At 31.4% G+C, this 22721-nt stretch overlaps 2 protein-coding genes across 4 annotated transcripts in view; one reads left to right on the top strand and one right to left on the bottom strand.

Annotated features, from left to right (window-relative positions):
- Nucleotides 1-609: 609 nt before the first annotated feature.
- On the top strand, nt 610-5226 carry LOC148615635 (uncharacterized). Of its 3 annotated transcripts, none has more exons than XM_088582082.1 (3): nt 610-730; nt 1525-1656; nt 2069-5226. In XM_088582082.1, the coding sequence occupies exons 2-3, from the start codon at nt 1530-1532 to the stop codon at nt 2680-2682; spliced, it is 741 nt and encodes a 246-aa protein (XP_088438208.1). In that variant the 5' UTR covers nt 610-730; nt 1525-1529; the 3' UTR covers nt 2683-5226. The 3 variants fall into 3 exon arrangements, with proteins under 3 accessions (XP_088438208.1, XP_088438209.1, XP_088438207.1); XM_088582083.1 differs by having other exon boundaries at nt 610-766; nt 2255-5226; XM_088582081.1 differs by having other exon boundaries at nt 610-766.
- A 1230-nt stretch (nt 5227-6456) lies between these two features.
- Nucleotides 6457-22721, bottom strand: part of LOC148615634 (phosphorylase b kinase regulatory subunit beta-like) — a 38119-nt gene continuing 21854 nt past the window's right edge. The window contains exons 15-23 of the mRNA XM_088582049.1: nt 21475-21557; nt 20870-20960; nt 20423-20587; nt 17762-18037; nt 16818-17020; nt 13588-13855; nt 12554-12661; nt 10449-10523; nt 6457-10198 (exon numbers count right to left, since the gene is read on the bottom strand). Coding sequence (XP_088438175.1) covers nt 9998-10198; nt 10449-10523; nt 12554-12661; nt 13588-13855; nt 16818-17020; nt 17762-18037; nt 20423-20587; nt 20870-20960; nt 21475-21557 — 1470 coding nt within the window. The 3' untranslated portion in view covers nt 6457-9997. The remainder of the gene's footprint in view (nt 10199-10448; nt 10524-12553; nt 12662-13587; nt 13856-16817; nt 17021-17761; nt 18038-20422; nt 20588-20869; nt 20961-21474; nt 21558-22721) is intronic.

Below are 22721 nucleotides of genomic sequence, written 5' to 3'. Positions count from 1 at the left end.
AGAAAAGAATGATATTCGAAAACTATACTGATATTTTTCCATTGACATATGATTATAGCCATATACCTTCGAGGCCCATTAAAGTTCGAATAAATTTCAAACAAATTTAGATTTCACGAATTAGACATGTGATGATCACTGCTGTGACAGGCTCTTGTTGTTGTTTTCAATTTGTAACTTTAAATAGAATATTTCTTAACCTGTAACACCTGTTCTGCATATTTGATAAAAATAGCCTTGAGAGGGGCCGACAAAACTTCTTGGTGACAATTGATGGTATTCTTAATATTACCACTGATATTTTTCAAAATGGTTTAATATTGCAATTGAAACTTTCCCTCAGAAGCATTTTTCTATTGGATTAATGTGTTTGTTCTGTCTGCATCTTCATCCCACATAATTTTAAACGACTATTTACGTAGGCCCTTAGCTATGGACTTAAATCAATTATTGATCAAAACACAAGCACGTGATAAAAGTTTTGCGCGCGCATATTGGTTGCCATATACGTCCTAAATTATATAGATGAATATGCATAATATCCCATATAAGGAAACAATGATATTAATTTGACCAATCAAAAGCAAGAATGCGAACGTAAACACAGCTGCCTTGTGAACAAGTGAAGGCGTCGTGACTGGTGTTTGGATTGAACAGCTGAGCAGAAGGTGACGCAGTAACTTTGGTCAGATCCTGCTGATTAGAAACGGAAACTTTTTGAACAAAACAGGTGCAGATTAATTTGGTTACTATTAAGAAATATTCGGTAAGTCAAAATTAATACCAAGAACCCATTTTTCTTGCATTTTCAGCAAATTTTCATTTTGACAGCTGTGACCTTGTTTTATATATAATGGCTTCCAGCAAAATATGTCAACAAATCCTATGATCGTTTACGAATGAAAAACTAGTTTACAGCAAAATGATTTTTTTATAAAGACTTGGAAATTACATTGATGTATGACATTATTTGCTTGAAAGTTTCAAGTGTGTGTTTTATATTCGATGATTTTTTTTTTAACTTAACCAGCTTTAAGTATAAAATCCTTTGTTTACAACGAAGGATTATACCTCTAAAAGGGCGTAACGCGTTCGTTATTGATTTCCAATTTGAATGAAATCTCATGGTTCAAAATATAAGAAGCATTGTATTCGGTTGGTTATTTTCAAAATTATTGATGAATTGGCAAAATGTAAGCCTCTGATTTCCTTCTCAAGGTCAGACTTCTGTGTTACTAAAATTAACTAATTTATTCATCATCAATATTCATGATTTCTTTATTTTAACCAATGTAACTTGTGTGTTAATTAAATTAATTTCATTTTCGCATCAATCAAAGAAGTAATTTCCTTTGAAAATATTTTCATCTTAGTACATACATAAGAATCAAAGCATGAAAACTAAAGCTTTTAAAATCATTGCACAATGGAATGTAATGAAAGCATATTTACATAAATATATTCATACCTATATTATATACTTGTAATATATGAGATTGTAAGATTCATATTTTTTTGTAACAGTTGAAATGCTTAGCAGTGTTACAAACTTTTTATTTGGTGGACCAACTGAGCCCGAGCCAAACAATGAGGTTGATCTACAAACAAAGCCAGCACCAGAGGAGGATCAAGAATGGATAATGGTGGATGTACCAGGTAATTCACACACAATGTAGTACATTCTGTTTTTGCATTTCAAATTTGACTGATATGTAAGAATCAGAATAAAACAAAAATATGAATTCAAGCACAATCAATGTTCACACTGAAGGAAACTAAAAGGTGCATATATAATCAAAGATACAGTTGCTGGAAAACAAAATAATAGAAAATCATCTGTATACACATTGTTCATTAAAATTTTTTTGTGTAAATATAATTTAATAGTAAATGATTTATATATTTTGAAAATTTAGACTTTAAGCATGCATCACCGACAAAACATAGAAAACTGGTTATACATAAACATACATGTATGTTAACTGCTACGTTTGTTTTCTATTTTTCGGTTGATTTTGGTTCTTTAACTTTAAATTTGGACTACAAAATTTGATTTAACTGCTTGCAGAGAGCTCACCTGTACCTTCACTAATACAAACACCAACATGTAGTGATAGTGAATCAGACAACCAGGGAAGCTCAAACAATGGTTCTCCGTGTTCTCAGGGAACACCTGTTTCACGATTCTGTTTACATTCAAAAAAAGGTTGTTATAATGAATGTTGGATAATTACACCTCCACCATGTTTTCTAGCAGGGGGAACTAGCCCAACAAACATTGAGATGTCACCTATGGAAAATTTACTAATAGAACATCCAAGCATGTCCGTCTACAACAGTCGATGCTCTGGGAGCACAGGTGATGCAAGTGACTTATCTGAATCTTCCAATGATTCTGAAATGGCAGCAACAAGGAAAAACCCTCCAAGGCAAGCAAAACATGCTGTGGTGAGACAGGCTCCAAGGAAACCTAATGCAATAGCTTCTAGAGCTGGCATGGAAGCACAAATAAGTACTGTGAAAAGTTCTCAAAAGTCTCTCAAACATTCAGAAAGTAAAAAACTTTCTCGCCGTAATTTACAACGACTTAACAGAACTCTGAACCATCAGATGGGAGGTGGTAAACCTTATAACAAGTCAGGACGTATCCATACCCCATCAAACAGAGGCAGCAGTCACTAATAACTGATAATAGCAATAAATGTTTTATTTGTAGTTTTTTAAGGTGTTTTAAAATATTTTATTCCAGTTTATAAGTTAAAACTTGTTGATGTCCATTCAAAACTTCCGTTAAAAAGAATTTGTTTTATTATACCAACTGTTTTAATCAATTGTGGTAATTTTTAGTAAAATTTGATGTTTATCCTTTTAACAAAATAGCATCAACATTTTATCAGGTATATTAAGCTTGCATTTTTCCATTTTGTATCAGTTTACCATTGCATTGCTCTCTACAAGTATATTGTAATATGTAAATGAGTTGTGCTTCCAGTACTATAAGCATTAAGTGAGAACAATAAGATTTTTAAGCTCAAGATGTTGGGGAGTAATTTTCATAGGAGAAATAAAAGCTGTGAGTTATCTCTTAAAATGCAAATGCTAGTATCATGATTGTAATTAATGTGAGAAAAATATGGTGTGGTGCAAGTACTTGTATAAATAAATCTCATTAGATTAGGATTTAGTTTAATGATATTTTAGTTTGTAACAAAAGTGTTTCTGACAATTAACAAGAATCATAACAATATAATATGGATGGTAATTTTTGATGCTTAAATTGTGTGCAATACAATAGAATGATTTATTTTAAGAAAGTTTTATATCTATACAAGTAACTGGTTACTTATGAAATACATGTATACAAGGATACTAATACATGTGTAAGTATTTATTTTGAAATTTCTGCAAGTTGTAGTGTACAGATCAACCGTGTGTGTGAATCATACATATTTTGTATTTCTTTTAAGTTAAAGGCTGATTGAATTATTTTCGAAATTTTCACACAGGAAGTCAAATAAGGTCTTTTTGAAGTATTGATAAACATTGTCGATTCCTTATAGATTGTTGCGCTTCATATCATTTTGTATAAATGACCAAATTGTCAAAAGGATTTAAGACATATTCAATTGTTACAGATCAACTTTAAGCCTCACACCTGAATTTTTTATGACATAGTTAAAGTTGGGTGTTTAAAGCCCTTAGCTTCAAATAAATTTGCATGAAGAGTAAACAGAATCAGAATTTTAAAAAGAATCATTTTCATATTACCTTCCAGTTTTTCCATTACATTGTAAAATAAATGACTTGTCTGGTTCTTTCCACATGTTTTCTAACCATATGAAGTCAACTGTATAAATACTCATATGAAATATGAAATGCTTGTAAATAATCATCTATGCAAGAGACATCATAATTGATAAATTAGAAAAATATCTGTGATAATATGATATGAAGTCAAATACAGCTAATAAATATAGTTCTGCCATAATAAATGCGGGTCTTTTTGTAAATAAATTGTCTATTAGAACATGTTATATGCTAACTACGCCAGTCATGTCTGGATTCTGAACGATTATTAAATGAATCCTTTTCAAAAACAGTTTTCATACTATGAAATGAAAAAGAATTAGATGCCATCTAGTTATTTCTGTAAAACAACCAGAGCATCTTTTTTTCAATTTATAGTATGGAAACAGTTTTTTAAGATCTCTTTATTTATTTTTGGTGCAAATTTCTAATTCCAGAGTGAGATCAAGAGTTGAGAGAAAAAGTTATTTATGTGGTCAGAAAATATCTGTGAGAATTTATGTGAACAAGGGGAATAATCAAATTTATTGTATGTTTGATTTCAGTCATGTGTTAATAATGAATATTGCTTTGCATGATAATTCCACCAAAAATATGTATAAAAAAACAAATAATGTGTCCTTTTTTTCTTAATTAAAAAAAGAGCAAAAATTCTATGAAAAGAATTAAAAAAATGCAAAAAAAAATACTGAAATTTGTTGGTCTAAAAAATATGAAAATAAAAAAAAATGTTCACAAAAAAATATACCATATGTATATCGTATATGTTTTCCATAAAATTCTTAATTTGATTTATTTACAATTTTGAAACAGTTCTTATTTAATAGATAAACATTTAGTCTTGCACTTAATTTCTTTTCTAAAACATCTATCTCTCTCAATTGTACTGTTTATTGTTTAAATGTTTATAAAAGTAAATCCTAATAACTTTAAGTGCTAATTCTAAGACATTGTATTATAAATAATAAACCAGCTGAAGTGCAAGTCTTTGTAAGAAGTGAACTATTAACCTTCAGATGGTCATTTGATCTCAGCAATTCTTCAGGAATTGGGAGACATTTCCATAGTGTTGGAAAAAAATAGATATCTGGCTCTGGATTGATCATTTCTGATGCATTTATTTAAAAATTCTCACTTGCAAAAGTAGAAAATTCTTTTTATTCTTCAATTGGATGGTACGCATATTGAAATATTGAGTTCTTCTGTCTGATTCTTTCATTCAAAGACTTGCACTACATTGATTTAAAGTTAAGGCGAGCTGTGTGAACAGCTGGCAATGTCAGTGAAGAAAATTCTTTGTCCAAAATGTTTAATATTTATAGGAGAAATCAATGTGTAAGAAATGATGTAAATGTAACTGATGTTGTGAGAGAGATGTAGAAATTTGTGTTACCATAACAATAAATTGTTGCAGTTTTATTTCTTTGTTTTATTGTTGTTGGTGAAGTTATTGCACAGAAAACCAGTGATGTGAGCTGTCATTATGATGAATTCTAACTTGAACTACAATTAATCCTATGTTTGACCAGTTTTAGTTCATTAACATATTTATTGGCTAAGTAGTGAACAATTCTAGACTCTGATGTTAAAAAGTCAATCAAATGTAGTAGAGTGATGCCACTACCAAATCACCTGATCAGTCTTGGCAATGACAATGGGACTAAGAACTGCTCTGTCACAACAGATTACATGAAAAATATTTACAAAAAAAACAAACAAAATATCAATAGGGGCTGGGGTATGAAACAGACTGACAAACATTGACTTGCCAGTTCTTTATGAAAAGGCTTTTGGAAAATAGAGTGAGCCACATTCTTAAAGTTCAATATCCTTGCTAATGTCTATAAAAAGCAGAAGGGGAAGTCTTGTGTTAAATGTACTGACTGCATCCTGAATCTATAAACAAACAGGATATAAATATAATCTGGATGTAGAGTAACGTCAATATTTTTATTGTGTAAAAATGACGTTAACAGCCGTCTTAACAACATACGCAAATGCAATCACTACAAATAAGGCAATAATATTGTATCCATTAAAGAGACATTATTTATCTCCTCTGACCTACATATAATTCTATTTAGTTTGCCTCATTTGTACAAGGAAGGAACCAAGAACTGTAACAAAATTCCAATAAGACCTGACACTGTACCAATCTCAGACAACTGGGATGCAAAGTTGTGCAATGGGTTTTAGTAACAATTGCTGTTACTTCTTAATACTGAAGCATTATATTGAGACAAGAAAATGTAGCAAACCAGAAAAAATGAATTTCTACTTCTTTCTGGTTAAAAAAAATAACTTCAATAATATCTTTAAATTATCACCACTTGCATTTGATTCGGAACCTCTCTAAATATACAACCATACTCAAAATTTAATTTAATTAGATAAATTGAATTGTTTCAACTCAAAATTAGCATTCAATATTTCTATAAAAATGTCAAGTATTTTAACAGATAAATAATTCATTAGTTGGCTTTGACACCTTTCACTTCTTCCCTTCCCATGTTTAAATCACCATATATAATTACAGTCTATTCAGTGTCCAGATTCCACAGAGAGGACAATAGCTGATAATTATCTCAATCTATAGATCTTAATTATTTTATGATTATCTATATTTCAATAAGTTTCTAAATATAGACAGATTATTATAGATTTTTATTCAATAAATAACAAACAAAACAATCTATAATGACAGTTTATCAGGATTACTAACTGTCAAATGGCAAAACAAAAATACAGATAACAAAACATGATGACATCAGGGACAAAAATACAAGTAGTCTAAACACTTTACAAGGAAGCCTGAGGAAAAATATATATTAAAAACAAATATTTCAGTGATTCATTGAACTCTTAGCTGATGGTTTGAAAGAGCACTTAAATCTCACTCATGTAAGAAACACTTTAAAAAAATGTATGTTGCATAGATACTTGCACATACAAGTTAATTATCTGGGTTTAACAGGAAACTCAGACATAAGGAGAAACATACTACACTGTATACTGAGTATTTAATTCTACTTTGTTACAGGTAGAAAATACTGGTACCAGAGACAACTGACAAGGAAACTGTGACACAATAAGATACAAATATACATTATTATAACTACACAGCTTCATAGGTATTTTGTAATAAAAAAAAACAAAAAAACGGGTAAGTTGTTTTTACTGTAGCTTAAATTTCTATGACATCTTATCTGAACATGTACTATTTCTATCTATTAATCATAGCTTCAACTAGGAACCAGAAAAAAAATATCTTCTACATCAAAAATAAATTTCAAAATAACAATGAATGTGACCTGTGTAAACAGTAAAAACATAAAACCTACTGACTTTATATCATGACAAGGTTTAATCACACTCTAATACATGTACATGTAATATTACAACATGTAAAAGGCCATTAACCTGCATGACCAGTCACTTATAAATATACATCCCATAATTATTTCACTAAATTATGTCTGACTTAACGCCTTCAAGTACAAAGAGTTACATGGCTGACATACCAGACCTTGGAACTGATTTCTGGCAAGTTCAAACAGTCATTTCTACATTTGTTGCATGTATACTCATAATGCAGTAATTCTTATATACCAAAACATAAACAAAAACAAATGTGTGACTTTCATTAAAAGATTATGTAATCTATTTAATCAACTTAAAAAAATCTTATGTTTACAAGTCATCAAATCCAAAAGTTAACAGTGTATATCATAAAGAAAAGTATAAAACACAATTAGAGGGATGATTTAAAATCACACATGTATAGACAATCCACCTACAGAACTGGAGGTAAGGCAAAAAATGTAAAATAAATAATTCAGGATAAGCACTAAACAATAAGTGTACACAATTGTCCCAACCAATAGAATTTTTCCTGGGTCACACCTATCATAGCAATCTGAAGTTAACTATCAAGTAAAACTCTCAGTAGTAAATACAGGAAAATTAAACAAGGAAGGAAAATGGCCCTCTGCACAAAATGCATTGATTCAAGTACATGATAAGGAAGGTATAGATAGGAATTCACATCACTTTTTACGAATATAGTCCAATGTCTCGAAATCTATGATCTGAAATTTGTGCAACTCAAAAGAGTGCTTACATCAATAGAAATAGACAAATGACTAAAGTTTCATATAAATTACTGGAAGGTTTTTGAATGAATGAGCAAAGAAACAAAAATCCCCTTTTTCTCATGAATAAAGTTCAATAACCGGAAAATATAAAACCAGATATTCAGGGAGCTTACACCAATTACAACAAACTATTCACTCAAGTTTCATGGAAATCGGTAGAAGTGTTTTTGAGTCATTGTGTGGAGTGTGAAATACAGATGGACAGAAAACAGTACACCAAAACGTATTCTGTCTAAAAAGACAGGGGTGTAAATAATATTTCAACCAAAAAATTTTGCTGAGGGTACCTTACATACACTACTGTACTGTTTAATAATGAAAGATATTTGATAGCTTTAATGGTTTTTTTTTTTACAGTAATACTGTTGATTAATTAAAAGAAATGTTGGCAAGGCTATGACAAAAAAAGCTCTATATAAAGAGGATAATAAACTAGAATGGCATCACTCAGTTACAATACTATGGATTTTGAGTGTATTTGGAAGTTTAAATTGGATTAACTCCCCTTTCAAACCAGCAGTATTTTTATGCACATATATGTAAGTAGATACCAACAATTACCTAAAAGTTTACTTACTAGTCAATGAAACCATTTAACAGTAGGTCATAAATGCAAAAATCATATTAAAAGTTAGATGGATTACCTCAGCAATAAATAGCATGCTTCATGCGCATTTGCCTTCATATAAAGTTCATCAAATTTGAATGCTTTTCATTGATTATTGATTATGGTGTGATAAGCTATGACAAATATTTCATGCATTTCAAGCCAAGAACAATTGATCAATAAAATAGACCCTGCTTTGTGTTACCCCAACATGCGGAGTCAGATTTGTATTGTGCTAGCTCACAGAAGCAAAAACCCACAGGTTGACATGCCACTCAGACCCACATGTAGACATGCCACTCAGACCTACAAGTAGACATGTCACTCAGACCAACAGGTAGACATGCCACTCAGACCCACAGGTAGACATGTCACTCAGACACATTGTTCTGATTCTGAGTCAACCACTTGTCCCTCTAACCACTTTAATACTTCAAGTTTGGCAGAGAAGCAGTGACTACCAATTTTAAAGTCTTTGGTGTGACTTCATCAGGGATTAAACCCGCAACATCCTGCACTAGAGGTGAGCATGCTACTCTGAAACTATCAAGGTGGGTAAATGCTTTGGAAAGATTTTCGTTTTCACCATTAACCCTAAAGTGAAAAATGCAAGAAAAATATAATAATGTACTTGTATATAGGTAGATCCTGTAACCCTATGCATTAGTTTTCTTTGATTTCAATACCATAAGCACTCTTCTAAAAAAGACATTTTTAGAAAAAAATATTCCCATAAGGAAGAAAACATTAAAATGCATATAATATCATATTTTTTGTTTGAATTATGTGGTACCGATTGTCTCTAATACTGTTAGTAATAATAATAACATTACAATGTACTGGTATACCAAATGTCCACATGGGAGATAATCCAACTGTACATTTAAATCTAATCTGCTATCCTGATAATTAACACTTTGTTACAATACAAGTTTTTCTTTGGTATAATCTGGTATACGTTGTTAATTTTTAGTTTTAATGTTTTAAATCATTTTAAAATATTTTATAATAATAAGTAAAGTGACATAAAGTAGAAGTTTGAAGTACTTGTACAGATTACAAACTGACCTTAAATTATCTTTCGTACAAACAGAGAACTTTTGACAGATACAGTACTCATAACACAGTTTGTTCTTCGATGTTATGATGAGGTAACTTTTAGTAAAAATAAAATGTTATTTATATGCTCCATTATCATCAAAGATACAAGCACTTCTTATAAAAAGATTCTTCCCACAATTAACAACACATTTGTACAAGATTGTATCTAATTCATATATATAAGCTTCCATCAATATGGAAATATACCATTCTATAAAATAACAAAAAAATCAAACAGAAGCATAAGATTCACAGAATCATAACTGTAACATTCCAGACTATAGATGGTTAAGCAGAAGTCTAAAACATACTAGTCGTACACCTGTGATTAGGTGATGTGACACATGTCATCATTGACAAATTTAATCTCTCCATCAAGAAGGGTCCTGAGTACTGCTTTAGTGATGTAGCTCGTTGTTCCATGTTTTATATTCGGAGGAGTGTTGAAGAAAAATCTCATGTCTTCTTCTTTGTTTTGGCCTTCATTGTTTAAGTCTCGTTGGAATTCCTCAAAAGAATCATGGATTATCTAAAAAATAAATTGGATGAGACATTATCATCAAGATTTAAACCTAATATTAATCTGATGAATGAACTCTTTTATTTGGAAATAAGGTTTAACTATGGTAACTTGGGACACTAGAATCCACTAGGAACTTTAATAAAATATGTAAGTTCAATAGGGAGAAACATTTGTGAACATTACCATAAATTACAAAATTACCTTAATTATATTTACCAAAGATTTGACAAAGTTACAGAGGTTTAAGTTGTCTTACCTTATCCATATTGGCAGCCTGATCAAATGTCACTTCTGGATTTCTCTGTAACATTGTAGATACTACCATAAATGCCTGAAAAAAATCATCATTATAATTGAATTTCTTACAGGCACTGTTGTAATGGCCAACCCCTTTTTGAGAGTACCTTTTTACTCAGTTCCTTTCCTCCTTGAGGAGAATATGGCCATGAACATGTCCTCTCCATTTTTCCCTGTCCTGGGTTGATTCTGTGGCCATTGTCCATATCTTAAACCCAAGCTGTCTCTTTCTCTTTCCACAGTTCCCTGCCAGGTTTCTTTTGGCCTACCTCTTTATATTTTCCCTCTGGTGTCAATGTCTTTGATGTGTGTTGTTGTCCATCCTCAAAACATGGCCTAACCATATCCATTCTTGGATGTATGTTGTTGTTCATCCTCAGAACATGGCACAACCATATCCATTCTTGGATGTGTGTTGTTGTCCATCCTCAGAACATGGCCTAACTATTTCCATTTTTGGATCCTTATTTGAAAACTGATGCTTACTTTGAGAGATTGGTTGCAATTGACAGCTACCCACAGCCTCCCATAGATAAGGTCACCACACTACAGTGATATAACCACTGAAAACAAGAGGCTGCCAAGAGCCTGAATTGCTCACTTGGTTGAATTTTGCCTTTCAAGGGCAATAAATTAAACAAGAAGTTGTCCAACAATTTTTACTCAAGAAAACTTCGATAGAACTTACCATAAGGATCATTTCAGTAAATGAAAGACTAAATCTATCATGGTTGCAAGACATTGGCTGAAATCTTTAAAAAAAACCTGTCAAGGGCAATAACTCTTATAAGAAAGCGTCTGACAAATTTTATGCCTGAAGACTATTTGTAGTCCTAAAAATAAGCTTTTCACTATTTGTCTGACCGCTATATTCTACTTTTAGTAACGGCGGCCATGCTTTTCGACAGATCAAAAATCCCTACATCAGTTCTATGCATGATACCCCAAGGTACATTCATACCAAGTTTGGTTCCAATCGGTCAAGTAGTGTTAGAGGAGAAGAATTTTGAAAGAAATAACATTAAAAATAGCAAAAAAGGCAATAACTCCAACATGGCTTAATAGATTAAAATGAAAATTTGACCGCAGATAGATCTCTTCATGCTGACCACTTTTACCAATGTCAGAATTTGGCTAAACCTAACCGTTTTGGAGATATATGCGAAAAACTACTGTCTGACCCCTATGTTCTATTTTTAGTAACAGCCACCATGTTTTTCAACAGATCAAAAATCCCCACAGCAGTTCTTTGCAGAATACCCAAAGGAACATTCATACCAAGTTTGGTTCCAATTGGTCAAGTAGTTTCAAAGGAGAAGAGTTCTGATAAATTGTTAACGACAACGACGTCGACGACGGACGCCAAGTGATGGCAATAGCTCACATGGCAACGTCACAATAATGACCTTTCGAAATGCTGGACCTAGTTGATATCTAAACAAGTTGTAGGTATAAATTATTCACCCCATAATGATAGTAAATTTCAAGGAATTTGATCGGCTAAGATAATGTCTACAAATCACACCATTTTCACGTCACAGGCACTAACAAAACATCCACATTCTTGATTTCAGAGAGAATTAGGTTTTTAAGTTGACTTTGGGTAGAAGAAAATCATTTGGTACATTTTCTAGCAACATGAGAAAAGTATTTTCAAATTCCTTTACTTAAATCTGCTGTCACAGAAGATGTGGTTTGCTTTTTTGCAAACTCTATGTTTATCCCAGCTATAAGCAAATGAGCTTTATTCATAACATCAAGTAATTATGATGTCATTAATAGAGAAATATGGCGCCGAAATCAACATTGTAAAATTCCAGAGAAACAACTCATAAAACATTTTATGTTCATGACCTGTACAGTTCTAGCAAAAGTAGATCCCTGCACTTGAATAAAAAACAAATCAATGTTTTAAATTCTTAACAATTTCAAACTAATGCTGATAACTTTTATCTAGCCCTCTGAGTGTAAAATAGACATTATCAGACTAATATTGTTGATAAATTTGTCATATAAGTTCATATCCGTAGATATGGAGATTTTTTTCCTCCTTGCCATACATACCTCAACTATTATCTGTCTATATGCAGGGTCTACTATCTTACTTAACATCTGCTCAACAAGCAGGGAGAAATTCAGCTCATACATAGTCATGTCTGACAGAGTTGGTTGCTGAAATCAGAAACAATAACACAATAAAAAAAACTTTTTTCATCAACAATCAATACTGCAAATTAATGTTCTACCATTCTTGTAAGTACCTAACAGAAAAATAAAAATAAGATGTAAACTAGCCACTTAAACAACGATAATGTTTACAGTTTACCAATAAACTACTCTCCTTTTTGAAAAACAATGCCTTTAGTTAAAAAAACACACCTAATTTTTCCATTAAATTTCTTTGAAATTCATGGAATAATTGAAAATCAGAACTGAATGTATAACTTTCTTTAGTTGGATTACATGCATCTCATTTCTAGGTCTTGGTATAAACAAAAAAGAGCTGTGCCTTAGGCACATGATACACCCTTTTAACTTGTCTTTATGCTTTTAACAAATTACTATGACCAACTAGAAATACTGTGAGTCCTGTCAAATACCCTCCCCTCAAAAAAAGTAAATAAAAAGTGCACAAAAAATTTGGCAATACCAAGGGTACCTCAAGTTTAACTAAGTTTGTTGTCTTGATATTTCACCCATACATTTCTATCTTGTTCAAAACAAACTTTTCTGACAAGGTTACCAAGTACCTTTTACATTTATCAGTCCATCATCATAACAAAAGATCTGTTTTCAATGATTTTTCAATGAATAAAATTTCCCTGGCCATTTCTGCCTTTTTTTAAAGAGTAAAACTTCATAACACGAAAACATTACATTTGACATTTATACAAGTCTGATGGGAGCTTACTTAAATAGATATGAACAATTCACCAAAGTTTCATAAAAGTTAGTGAAAGTGTTTTTGAGTAATTCTGTGAAAATGGGCGTATAAAAACTTGAAACCATTTCACTGTATTTGGAAAGAGATATGAAAATAAGTAATTCATTCAATATATAGATGTGGAAATGTTTTTTATAAACAAAGAATTGTGTACCTGAGGTAAATGATATCCAGCTAGTTTTATACCATTAGGTGTCTTCTCCAGAATCTCCCATACTCGTTCATAGAAGTCCTTAGGAGTCCTATTTAGTGCTCCATCAATCTGTCTCTGCTGTAATGGAGTACGAAACTCTGATTCATACATGTTCTGTAGCAGGATGTTAAGTAGAATATCTTTGATATCACTGGGAGATAAACAATGGATATCTATATGTTCTTGTTCCTCTTGTTCTTTCTCTATCTGTATGGCCCGGATAAACCATCTGAAAATAACATATCAATTACTAACTAAATGTTTTCAGTGTAATACAGTGTTCCATAATACTTTGTAGTCAGTATAATCTGAATATCATACATGTACGTCAAAATTACATGTACCATAAGGAGCCTGAATAGCTCTCCTCGATACACCAGGACTTACATCATGTTAACCTGGTTACCTCTCATGGCAGAGATCTACCAATGTTTAACTCCCTATATACTGACTAACATTCCTATTGAATTTTATTCACTGAGCAGTATATTAAGAGTTAAATTTACAGGATGAGTTGACAAACTAACATACAGATGGATAGACAGACAACAAGTAGATTCCTATATACCGAAGAGGTGTTTGTTGAGCTGTAAATATCAGAATGTCAACAGATATTAGTTCATTCTCGGGAAGTAAAAAGTCTACTTGTTAATCCATTGGGTCACATGTCAGGACAATTTGATGTCAGAATGATATCATGGAAATTAGAGAACTGCCTTCCTCATTATGTCTGATTTGCCAATATGATGTTGATGCAAAATCCAGTGACAATGAAATGTGTATACTACATAAAGTAATGATCTTAAATCTGAATAAACTAGATATACTAAGAGTAAAACTCACAAAGAAAATGCTGACTAGAGTCACTGAAACTTAAATATTTTAATGTTAATATGGTGAAAAACCATTCAAACTCAAACTCAAGTGATATATGGTATTCAAAAACATTAACTTGAGTTCAAATGTTAAGGTCATTTAGAATGTAGCCAACACATTGTCTTATGGTCATTCACCCACACACCAAAAATATAAAGCCTACATCAAAAGGCAAAAAAATTCTAGCATGAAATATTCTAAATATGGTTTGCATATATTGAAGATCGAAAAAGGTATGGCCCAAAAATAAATCTGCACTGACAGAGACACATATACACCACAGCGAATGGTAATACACACAGGTGCCAAATATGATAAATATAGTAAAAATCCAAAAATGTTCACTTGAGTTCAAAGATCAAGGTCATTTAGAGGTCATGAATGAACTGTCTTATGATCACGCACAAAAAATGGAAATTGGAAGTGGAGGTGGGCATAAAAACATGTATAATCAATTACAACTTGGTTATAGTACAATTCTATGGCAGCTCAAACCAGTACACCTAGTTTTCATGGCCAACATTAACTCCTCATCAAGGAAGAAGTATATTGATTGTTTAGGTAACACTTCTGCACTCAAACACCAAAAATCATCTTTTGGATAAAAAAAAAAAACTTGCCAAAATGAATGCGTATCTCAATATAATGAAATTACACTAGAAAATGTTTTCATGAAAGTCCAGTTAGTAATTTATGAAGAATAGTATATAGATTGATTGATTGACTGTGGTTTAGCATCATAAGGCAGATATTGACTGATAACTGCAAAAAACTTAATTTTTTGCCTTTTAAGGACAATAACTCTTATATGGAGTAATTTGACAACTTTGATCCCAGGAGACTTTTGTAGGCCTTATAATAAGAATCATTTCAACAATTGAAAGTTTCATTCTACCTATTATAGTTTTCAAGATATAAGCTGAAAACTGTAAAAAAAAAGTAATTTATCACCTCTCAAGGGCAATAACCCTTACATGGAGTCATCTGACAACTTCGATCCCTGGAAACTTTTGTAGGCCTTATAATTAGGATATTTCAGCAATTGAAAGATATTGGCCAAACCTAACGGTTTTGGATATATATGCAAAAATCTGCTGTCTGACCCCTATTCTATTTTTAGTAATGCAGGCCATGTTTTTTAACTGATCAAAAATACAAACGGTCATTTTGTTAGTGATACCCTACAAAACAAAAAAAAACTTTCATTGAATTCTGTATGGCAGTTTTTGAGAAGAAGATTTTTGAAAGTATTATCATTAAAAACAGCAAAAAATGTCCAAAAAGGGCAATAACTCCAACATAGGTCAATAGATTTTCACCAAAATTTAACCACAGATAGATCTCATCATGCTGAATACTTGAACCCCATCAGAAGTTGGCTAAACCTAACGGTTTTGGAGATATATGCAAAAATTTACTGTCTGACCCCTATGTTTTATTTTTAGTAACAGTGGCCATGTTTTTTTAACCGATCAAAAATCAAACTGGTCATTTTGTGCAGGATACTCTAAGGAACAGTCATTATAAGTTTCATGCAAACCTATTCAGTAGTTTCAGCGGAGAAGATGTTTGAAGAAATGACGACAATGACGGACGCCAGGTGAGCTAAAAGCCTTACTTCAAGCTTATTATGATAGTCCCAAAGGAAAATCATCCATTTTTAGTGAATAAGTCCCATAACTTGAAAATGAAAATATTTGAATTCATAATAATCAAAATATTATTATAATATTTTGAATAAACATATCATCAAAGTGTCAAGAAAATTGGTGGTAGCAATCTTAAGTCAAAATTCCCCTATTTTTAGAAAAAATATGTCCCATAAGGTCTCACTAACCACTTCTAACGTTTCCATTACTTTACATGTTAAAAAAGTAATTTTCAAAGTCTCACTGTGAATTCCCAGGACAAATGACATCTTAAAGCTGCATACTGTTGCAAAGCTTGGAAAATAAGGCTTCCAAAATCATTATGCTAATGGTACGATGATAGTAGAAATTCTTCACAAAATTTACTTGAATAAATAATACTGAAAATCCACATTTTTACCTGTTCTGCTAACTGACAGCATGGAGGCATATTACTCACACATGTAAACAATATTCATACACTTTTGTAGTTAATTACATATATGATTTTAAAGTACACATTCTCAGCTTTATTTTGACTACTTTTAATCATAATACACACAAATAAAGCACTTACAATGCATATGTCTAGGTTCAGTGTGTTTTAGTACTACATAGGGGGATGGCCATTTGACCCGGAAGTGGTTAGTGAGACCTAAATAACATTTAAACATGCCTGTATCTTACCCAATTCTTATCTTGAGGATACCATCAAACAACTCTGGTGAAGCTGCTATCAGTTTACCAATACCTAGTATCAGTTCCTGTTGTAATACTGACTGTAACATGTCATATGGAGCACATCTACTATACAGAATATTCTTAACTTCATCAGGACTTATAGGTTTGTCTATAACTTCTTCTTCATGACCAAATACTCCTACTGTTATCTGTAATACATGTGATATACATATTATCATATGTGGCCTTGTCTATGATATAAAAAAACACATGTACCAATCATATAAATATTGCAGATTTAGGTATGCTGTACAAGTGTTTAAAGGAGTGACCACTCATCAGCAGTCTTAGAACCAAATACTTTGGATGTTCAAGTTCCAAAAATAAATTATACACAAGACATACTCAAAACCAAATTATCAAAATATGAAGCCAAATCAAGCACAAATAAGTTCTATCAAGGTATGTCAAAGGAGTTATATTAATGAAGACACCATGTTTTAATACAAGGTATGAAACATAGTGTTTCTTTGCTCCTAAATATCAATTGCCAATCTCTCAGGTCCCAGTTTTCTGTTCTGTAGTGTGTGAGATAACAGAATACCGGATTGCAAGATTGAATTTTAATTAGATTATAGTTATATGTACACGGCAATAAGTTATCTGTAAAGGGATGTAAACTATTTGTACAGGGAGTAAATAATCTGCTCTGGGGTGTGTAAGTTATATGCAAAATGTGGAGGCATAAAATAAAAAGTATTTTAATATTTTATTTACTTCAAACAGCTGCACTTTAAAAATGGACATCCCTTATAAGTTTCCCTGTGTTTCAAGAGAAAATGTGAAATAAGAGGAGCACCCTTCAATCAAGTTAAATTGAAATTGCATTACTGCATACATATACTATTTTTTTTATACTTGAAGTTAAATTGATAGTACTGTATACTTACATGTTTCCCTCTCACTAATATGGTAGTAATAGAAGGAGCTAAGCTATCCACCAGTTTACCTAATAATGCAGAACATAACCGTACAACTCTCCATTCCTTATATACACCAGCTTTGTGTATTAACTTATCTATTCTCTGTGTTATTGGTCGATCATCTATATAAAAGTTAGCACCTTCTCTCTGGTACAGTGTTTTGAGTATTAAACTTCTAGAATGAAGCCCTTGGGTATGTTTAAATTTTTCCACTAAGTCCCAGGTGGCTTTATACAATAATTCCTATAAACAAATTAATCATTGCTCAAATATTACAGATTTACAAACCTAACACTTTTTTAAATGATAAAATATAATGAACAAATTACAGTGTTGGCTGGAGATTCAAAGTTTATTTATATTACAACAAACATATACAGCATAACTGCCGTTCAGACAAACAAAATCCCATTGAAGTAGATAGGATGTGATATTATATTGAGAAATAATGTTTATCAACAACAACACCATCAATCAGATGTAATGTTGTCATTAGAAATTGTCGATATTTCTTAGTACACCTCCTGTAGTATGAGAAAGAATTTAATCAGCAATAAGTTAAAGTTATTGATAAAACAAGGAGGTGATCCAACAGTAGTTATCTCATTCTGAAAACAAGAGGTGATCCAACAGTAGTTATCTCACTCTGAAAATTTTTCGTATGCCAAATAAAATCCTAAATATTGTGATTAAAAATTCCATTTAATAGTAGCAATGACAAGATTCATCAGAAGTGTACTTCAAGATATAGCTCAAATAGACACAACTTCCACAAAAATTGAGAGAATAAAATTCTCTAAATTATTGTGTCTTTACTAAGTTTAGTGAAATTCTATTCTGTAGTTTAAGAGGAGTTGCAATGACAAGATACATCAGTTAGTTCAAACTCCCATAAAATTTTAGGGATCAAACTTACCAAGTTTTGTGGAGTTCAGTTCAGTAGTTTTATAAGAGATGAAATTTTCAAAAAGAGGACTAACTTATTGAGAGATGGATTAAAGAATGAATGGACACTTCAATAACACTTTATCCTTTACAACTTTGTTGCATGGCTGTGACAACATTTAGGGGAAAGTTTGCATATAAAGAAAATGATGTAAGACAGACATATTGATGGAGAAATGAATAGACAGACAAGGGGATTCCCCTAAACTTTCTTAGTAAGGGGTATAATTAACTTCTGGAAGTCTTACCTCAAATAGTTCAAACTGTATAGTATTGAAGGAGTGAAATATGATATCCCCACTATTGTATCAGCAGTCAAGTTAAAGTTAAGTATCCAAATACATTTAAAACTAAAAATCAGCTAATTCACATAACTTCAAAATTTCATTAAAATCTACAGGAGTTGAGGGACAAACATTCCAATCACTATTTGCTTCCAAGCCATGGATATAACAATGTTAATATGTTTAATACAATCTTTATATACAATTCCCAAAGATGACCTATATATATTGCTTTTTTATTATCATTATTCATATTAATTCACTTCTCCCCAGTATGTATGTGCATAGGTAAATGATGTAAAGCAATTAGTATTATCTTTTTTTCATATTGCTCTATGTATATGTGTTATAGAGAAGACTCCACTATAGAGAGGACTCCACTATAGAGAAGACTCCACTACAGAGAGGACTTCACTAAAGAGAGGACTTCACTATAAAGTGGAGTATACTATAAAGAGGACTCCATTACAGAGAAAACTCCACTATAGAGAGGACTCCACTATAGAGAAGACTCCAATATAGAAAGGAATCCACTAATTTGGGAAACTTGTGTCTTATACCTTTTGTTCCTGTTTGAACAATAAAATAAAATATTTTTAAACCAATGAAAATACTTTAAAATTTTAATGTATAAACATAGGACACAAAACATGATTTTGAGATATTTGAGCATTAGTAAAAGCAATTTTTACAACATTTTATACGGATTCTGTCAGGAATTTTCACTATTTTGCAAACTATTAAAAAACTGGTATATAGAATTGTTTATGTTTTTAAATAAAGAAATCCTTAACATGCATTCTTTTTTATATTTCAAAAAGAAAACTGGGGTGATCTAAATATTTTCTTTTTTACACAGAAAAAATTTAAATTCCCATTACATTTCTATAGAACATCCTCCAATCATCACCCTTTTGAAAGAATTTTCACATTAATTATCTCCCCTTAAATAAGGTTTTTTTACCTTTAATGTTTGTAATTTCACCATACAAGTATTAAAGTAAAAAATTCTCTGTAAATAACTGAAATATATTATTTTCACATCAATTCAAAAACTGTTAGTTCATTGAAAAAATATATGTTTGTATGATTTTGCAAGATGACAGAAAAGAAAATGCTCTGTATAATAGGTATGACAAACCTTAATAAGCATTTCCCCCAACTGTATAATAGGTATGACAAACCTTAATAAGCATTTTCCCCCAATTGTATAATAATAATTTCAATTGAAAGACTTTTAAAAATATCAATAAGTTGACGCATTTGCATTTAAAATCCAAAGTTCTTTGTCTTTTAGTTTAAACATATTTTATTGTTCAAACAGGAACCAAAAAAATCACATTTTAGTGGAGTTCTCACCACAAAACATATCCATAGGTCAATACATTGTTGTATATACCTCTTCTCTTAAACCATGTTCTTCTATAATTTCTGGAAGTTTTGGAATTTCTGTTAAACTCTTAAAACTTTGTGTAACACTCTTCTCTTCAAATCTTTGGAATACATCATCTCCAACAGAATCAAGAAAATCTAAGTGTTCCATACAGGCTGACGATATCATCGACTGAAACATTCACAGATAACTTTTGTCATAAAACTGTGACAGTTAAAATCATACTGAGATTTTACAGTACTGACACTTACTTATTTTTTTGACACAGTTATTTTAAAAGTCTCTTGTTTTATCAATACCAAATATTCAAATGTTTGAAGTCATGAATTTAAATGCAATGTGTAGTAAAATATAAAACGATAGTAAATTTGTCCACAACACACAGAACATTACATGTATCAGGAAACACATGCCTAGTTAAATTTTAAAATCTTGTTTAGAATCAGTAGATACCTGTAGCTTCCCAACCCTGACCCTGACACCATCTACATCACCTCTTTTAAACATTGACAATAAATCTAGAAACTCTGTAAAGTTGGGACCTCTGAAAACAAAGAAGATTTTCATATATATCTTGAACATATATTGTAAGCCAATATAATGATATATGTATTTGCTAACATTATACTTTTAAGAGTTTTATTTGTTTACTTTCTTAGATATAACTGCCAGTCCATATAACATCATATTGACTGGCAGGAAATGATGTGGTCCTCCTCGCCTTCAAATGAAGAACTTGACATCATAATCTAAGAAGTTGTGTATATTTTTCTCTTTTCTTTCACACAAATGATTCAGAGCAAACTACAATGAAAAGTATTATATATAGGAAATAGTTCATGATTGCAATATATGGACCGGTCAGTTGCCCCAAAAATTCAATGACCATGAACTATTTGCTAATTTCTATGCAAACTATAAACCAAGACAATGCATCACTGAAAATAATGATGGTGTATGGTGTCATTAAAACACATTGCCTTATTCATGGTAAAATTTAAGTTGCCATTAACTTTAACAGGTCCACAAAAAGCATTCACAGACATATGGTTCATTACCTGATGTTATTCTCCCTAATCAGCATACAGAATGTGGGCCTTCCTGCCAACTTCCAACACCCAGATAAAAATGCTAAATCATTCTGGAAATGAATATAACATCAGAAAATTTAATTTTGTACTTATCTAAAAGTGTTTCAAACTGGCTTGGCCCAGCAAATAAAAACTAAAAATAATGCTTAGAAACTTACATGTAAAAAACATCAAACAAATGAAACTTATTCAATACTTTAATATTAAATATATAGAAATTTTTATTGGTAGATATTTTAATCATAAATAATAAACAATTCAGATATATGTCCAGGTACAATTAGTAAATAAACAGAAGATATGTTGGATTTTTCAAAATAAAGAAATTAATTAGGCACGCATTGTGCAAGTGATTTTAAAAGATAGAAAAAAAACACAAAGTTTAAAATTCATGCACCTTACATATCTATAATATGAAAGACAACCTAAAATTCCTACAAGCAAGCTCACAAAAAGAATACCCTGTACTTCAAATGATAAATCCTTAAGTTGGATTATCTCCCTTTAAGGATTGCACAATAATAATATTCCTTCCTGCAGACCTACAAATGATTCTTAACCTTCCTATAAAAATGAAAAATCTGTTTAATATTGGACAAAGTATTCAATGGAACCAAGATTCTTGCAGAAATCAAAAGAATGTTATCCAAGAACGAAGACCAGACATGGAAAACAGACAAACACAACAAAGAACATAAAGTAACTAAAATAATACATACAAATTAGCAAAAGCAAATAAGAAACTCTGACTCCACTAAAAACTGGGAGTATGGACCAGGTGCACTAGTAGGGTAAGTGTCCTCTGCTTTTCTAGAAACAACCACCGAGTTGCTCATAAAAAGTCAAGTCCGGGGTAGACAAAAGAGAAAAGGAAAACTATGACACGTTGAATAAATCAGTTTCCACTGTGCAGATGGATACACCATAACGATCCACGAGTTCAGGATGGCGACCATGAAACTTCTGTAGTGATGACTTCAATCTTGTAGTAACATATCCAGATGCTGAAACTTAGTGATTGTATAACTCAATGCACAAAAAGCAGTTATAATGTATTTCATTGATGCCTACCTTGCATTTTCAAGTCAGAAACTTAAATACTTCATAGCATATTATATGCATTAATTTGTTTCATGAAGATGTAAACCAACATTCCGTAAGCAGAACACAAACTTACTGGTAAACTAGAGGTGTGATGGATGAACAGGTAGAAT

This window comes from Perna viridis, chromosome 5 (genome assembly GCF_037379345.1).
Source record: "Perna viridis isolate PV_CMFRI_1.1 ecotype Kerala chromosome 5, ASM3737934v1, whole genome shotgun sequence".
Taxonomy (NCBI): Eukaryota; Metazoa; Mollusca; class Bivalvia; order Mytilida; family Mytilidae; genus Perna; species Perna viridis.
The sequence above is the reverse complement of the archived record's forward strand: the minus strand, read 5'-3'. Positions and strand labels throughout refer to the sequence as shown.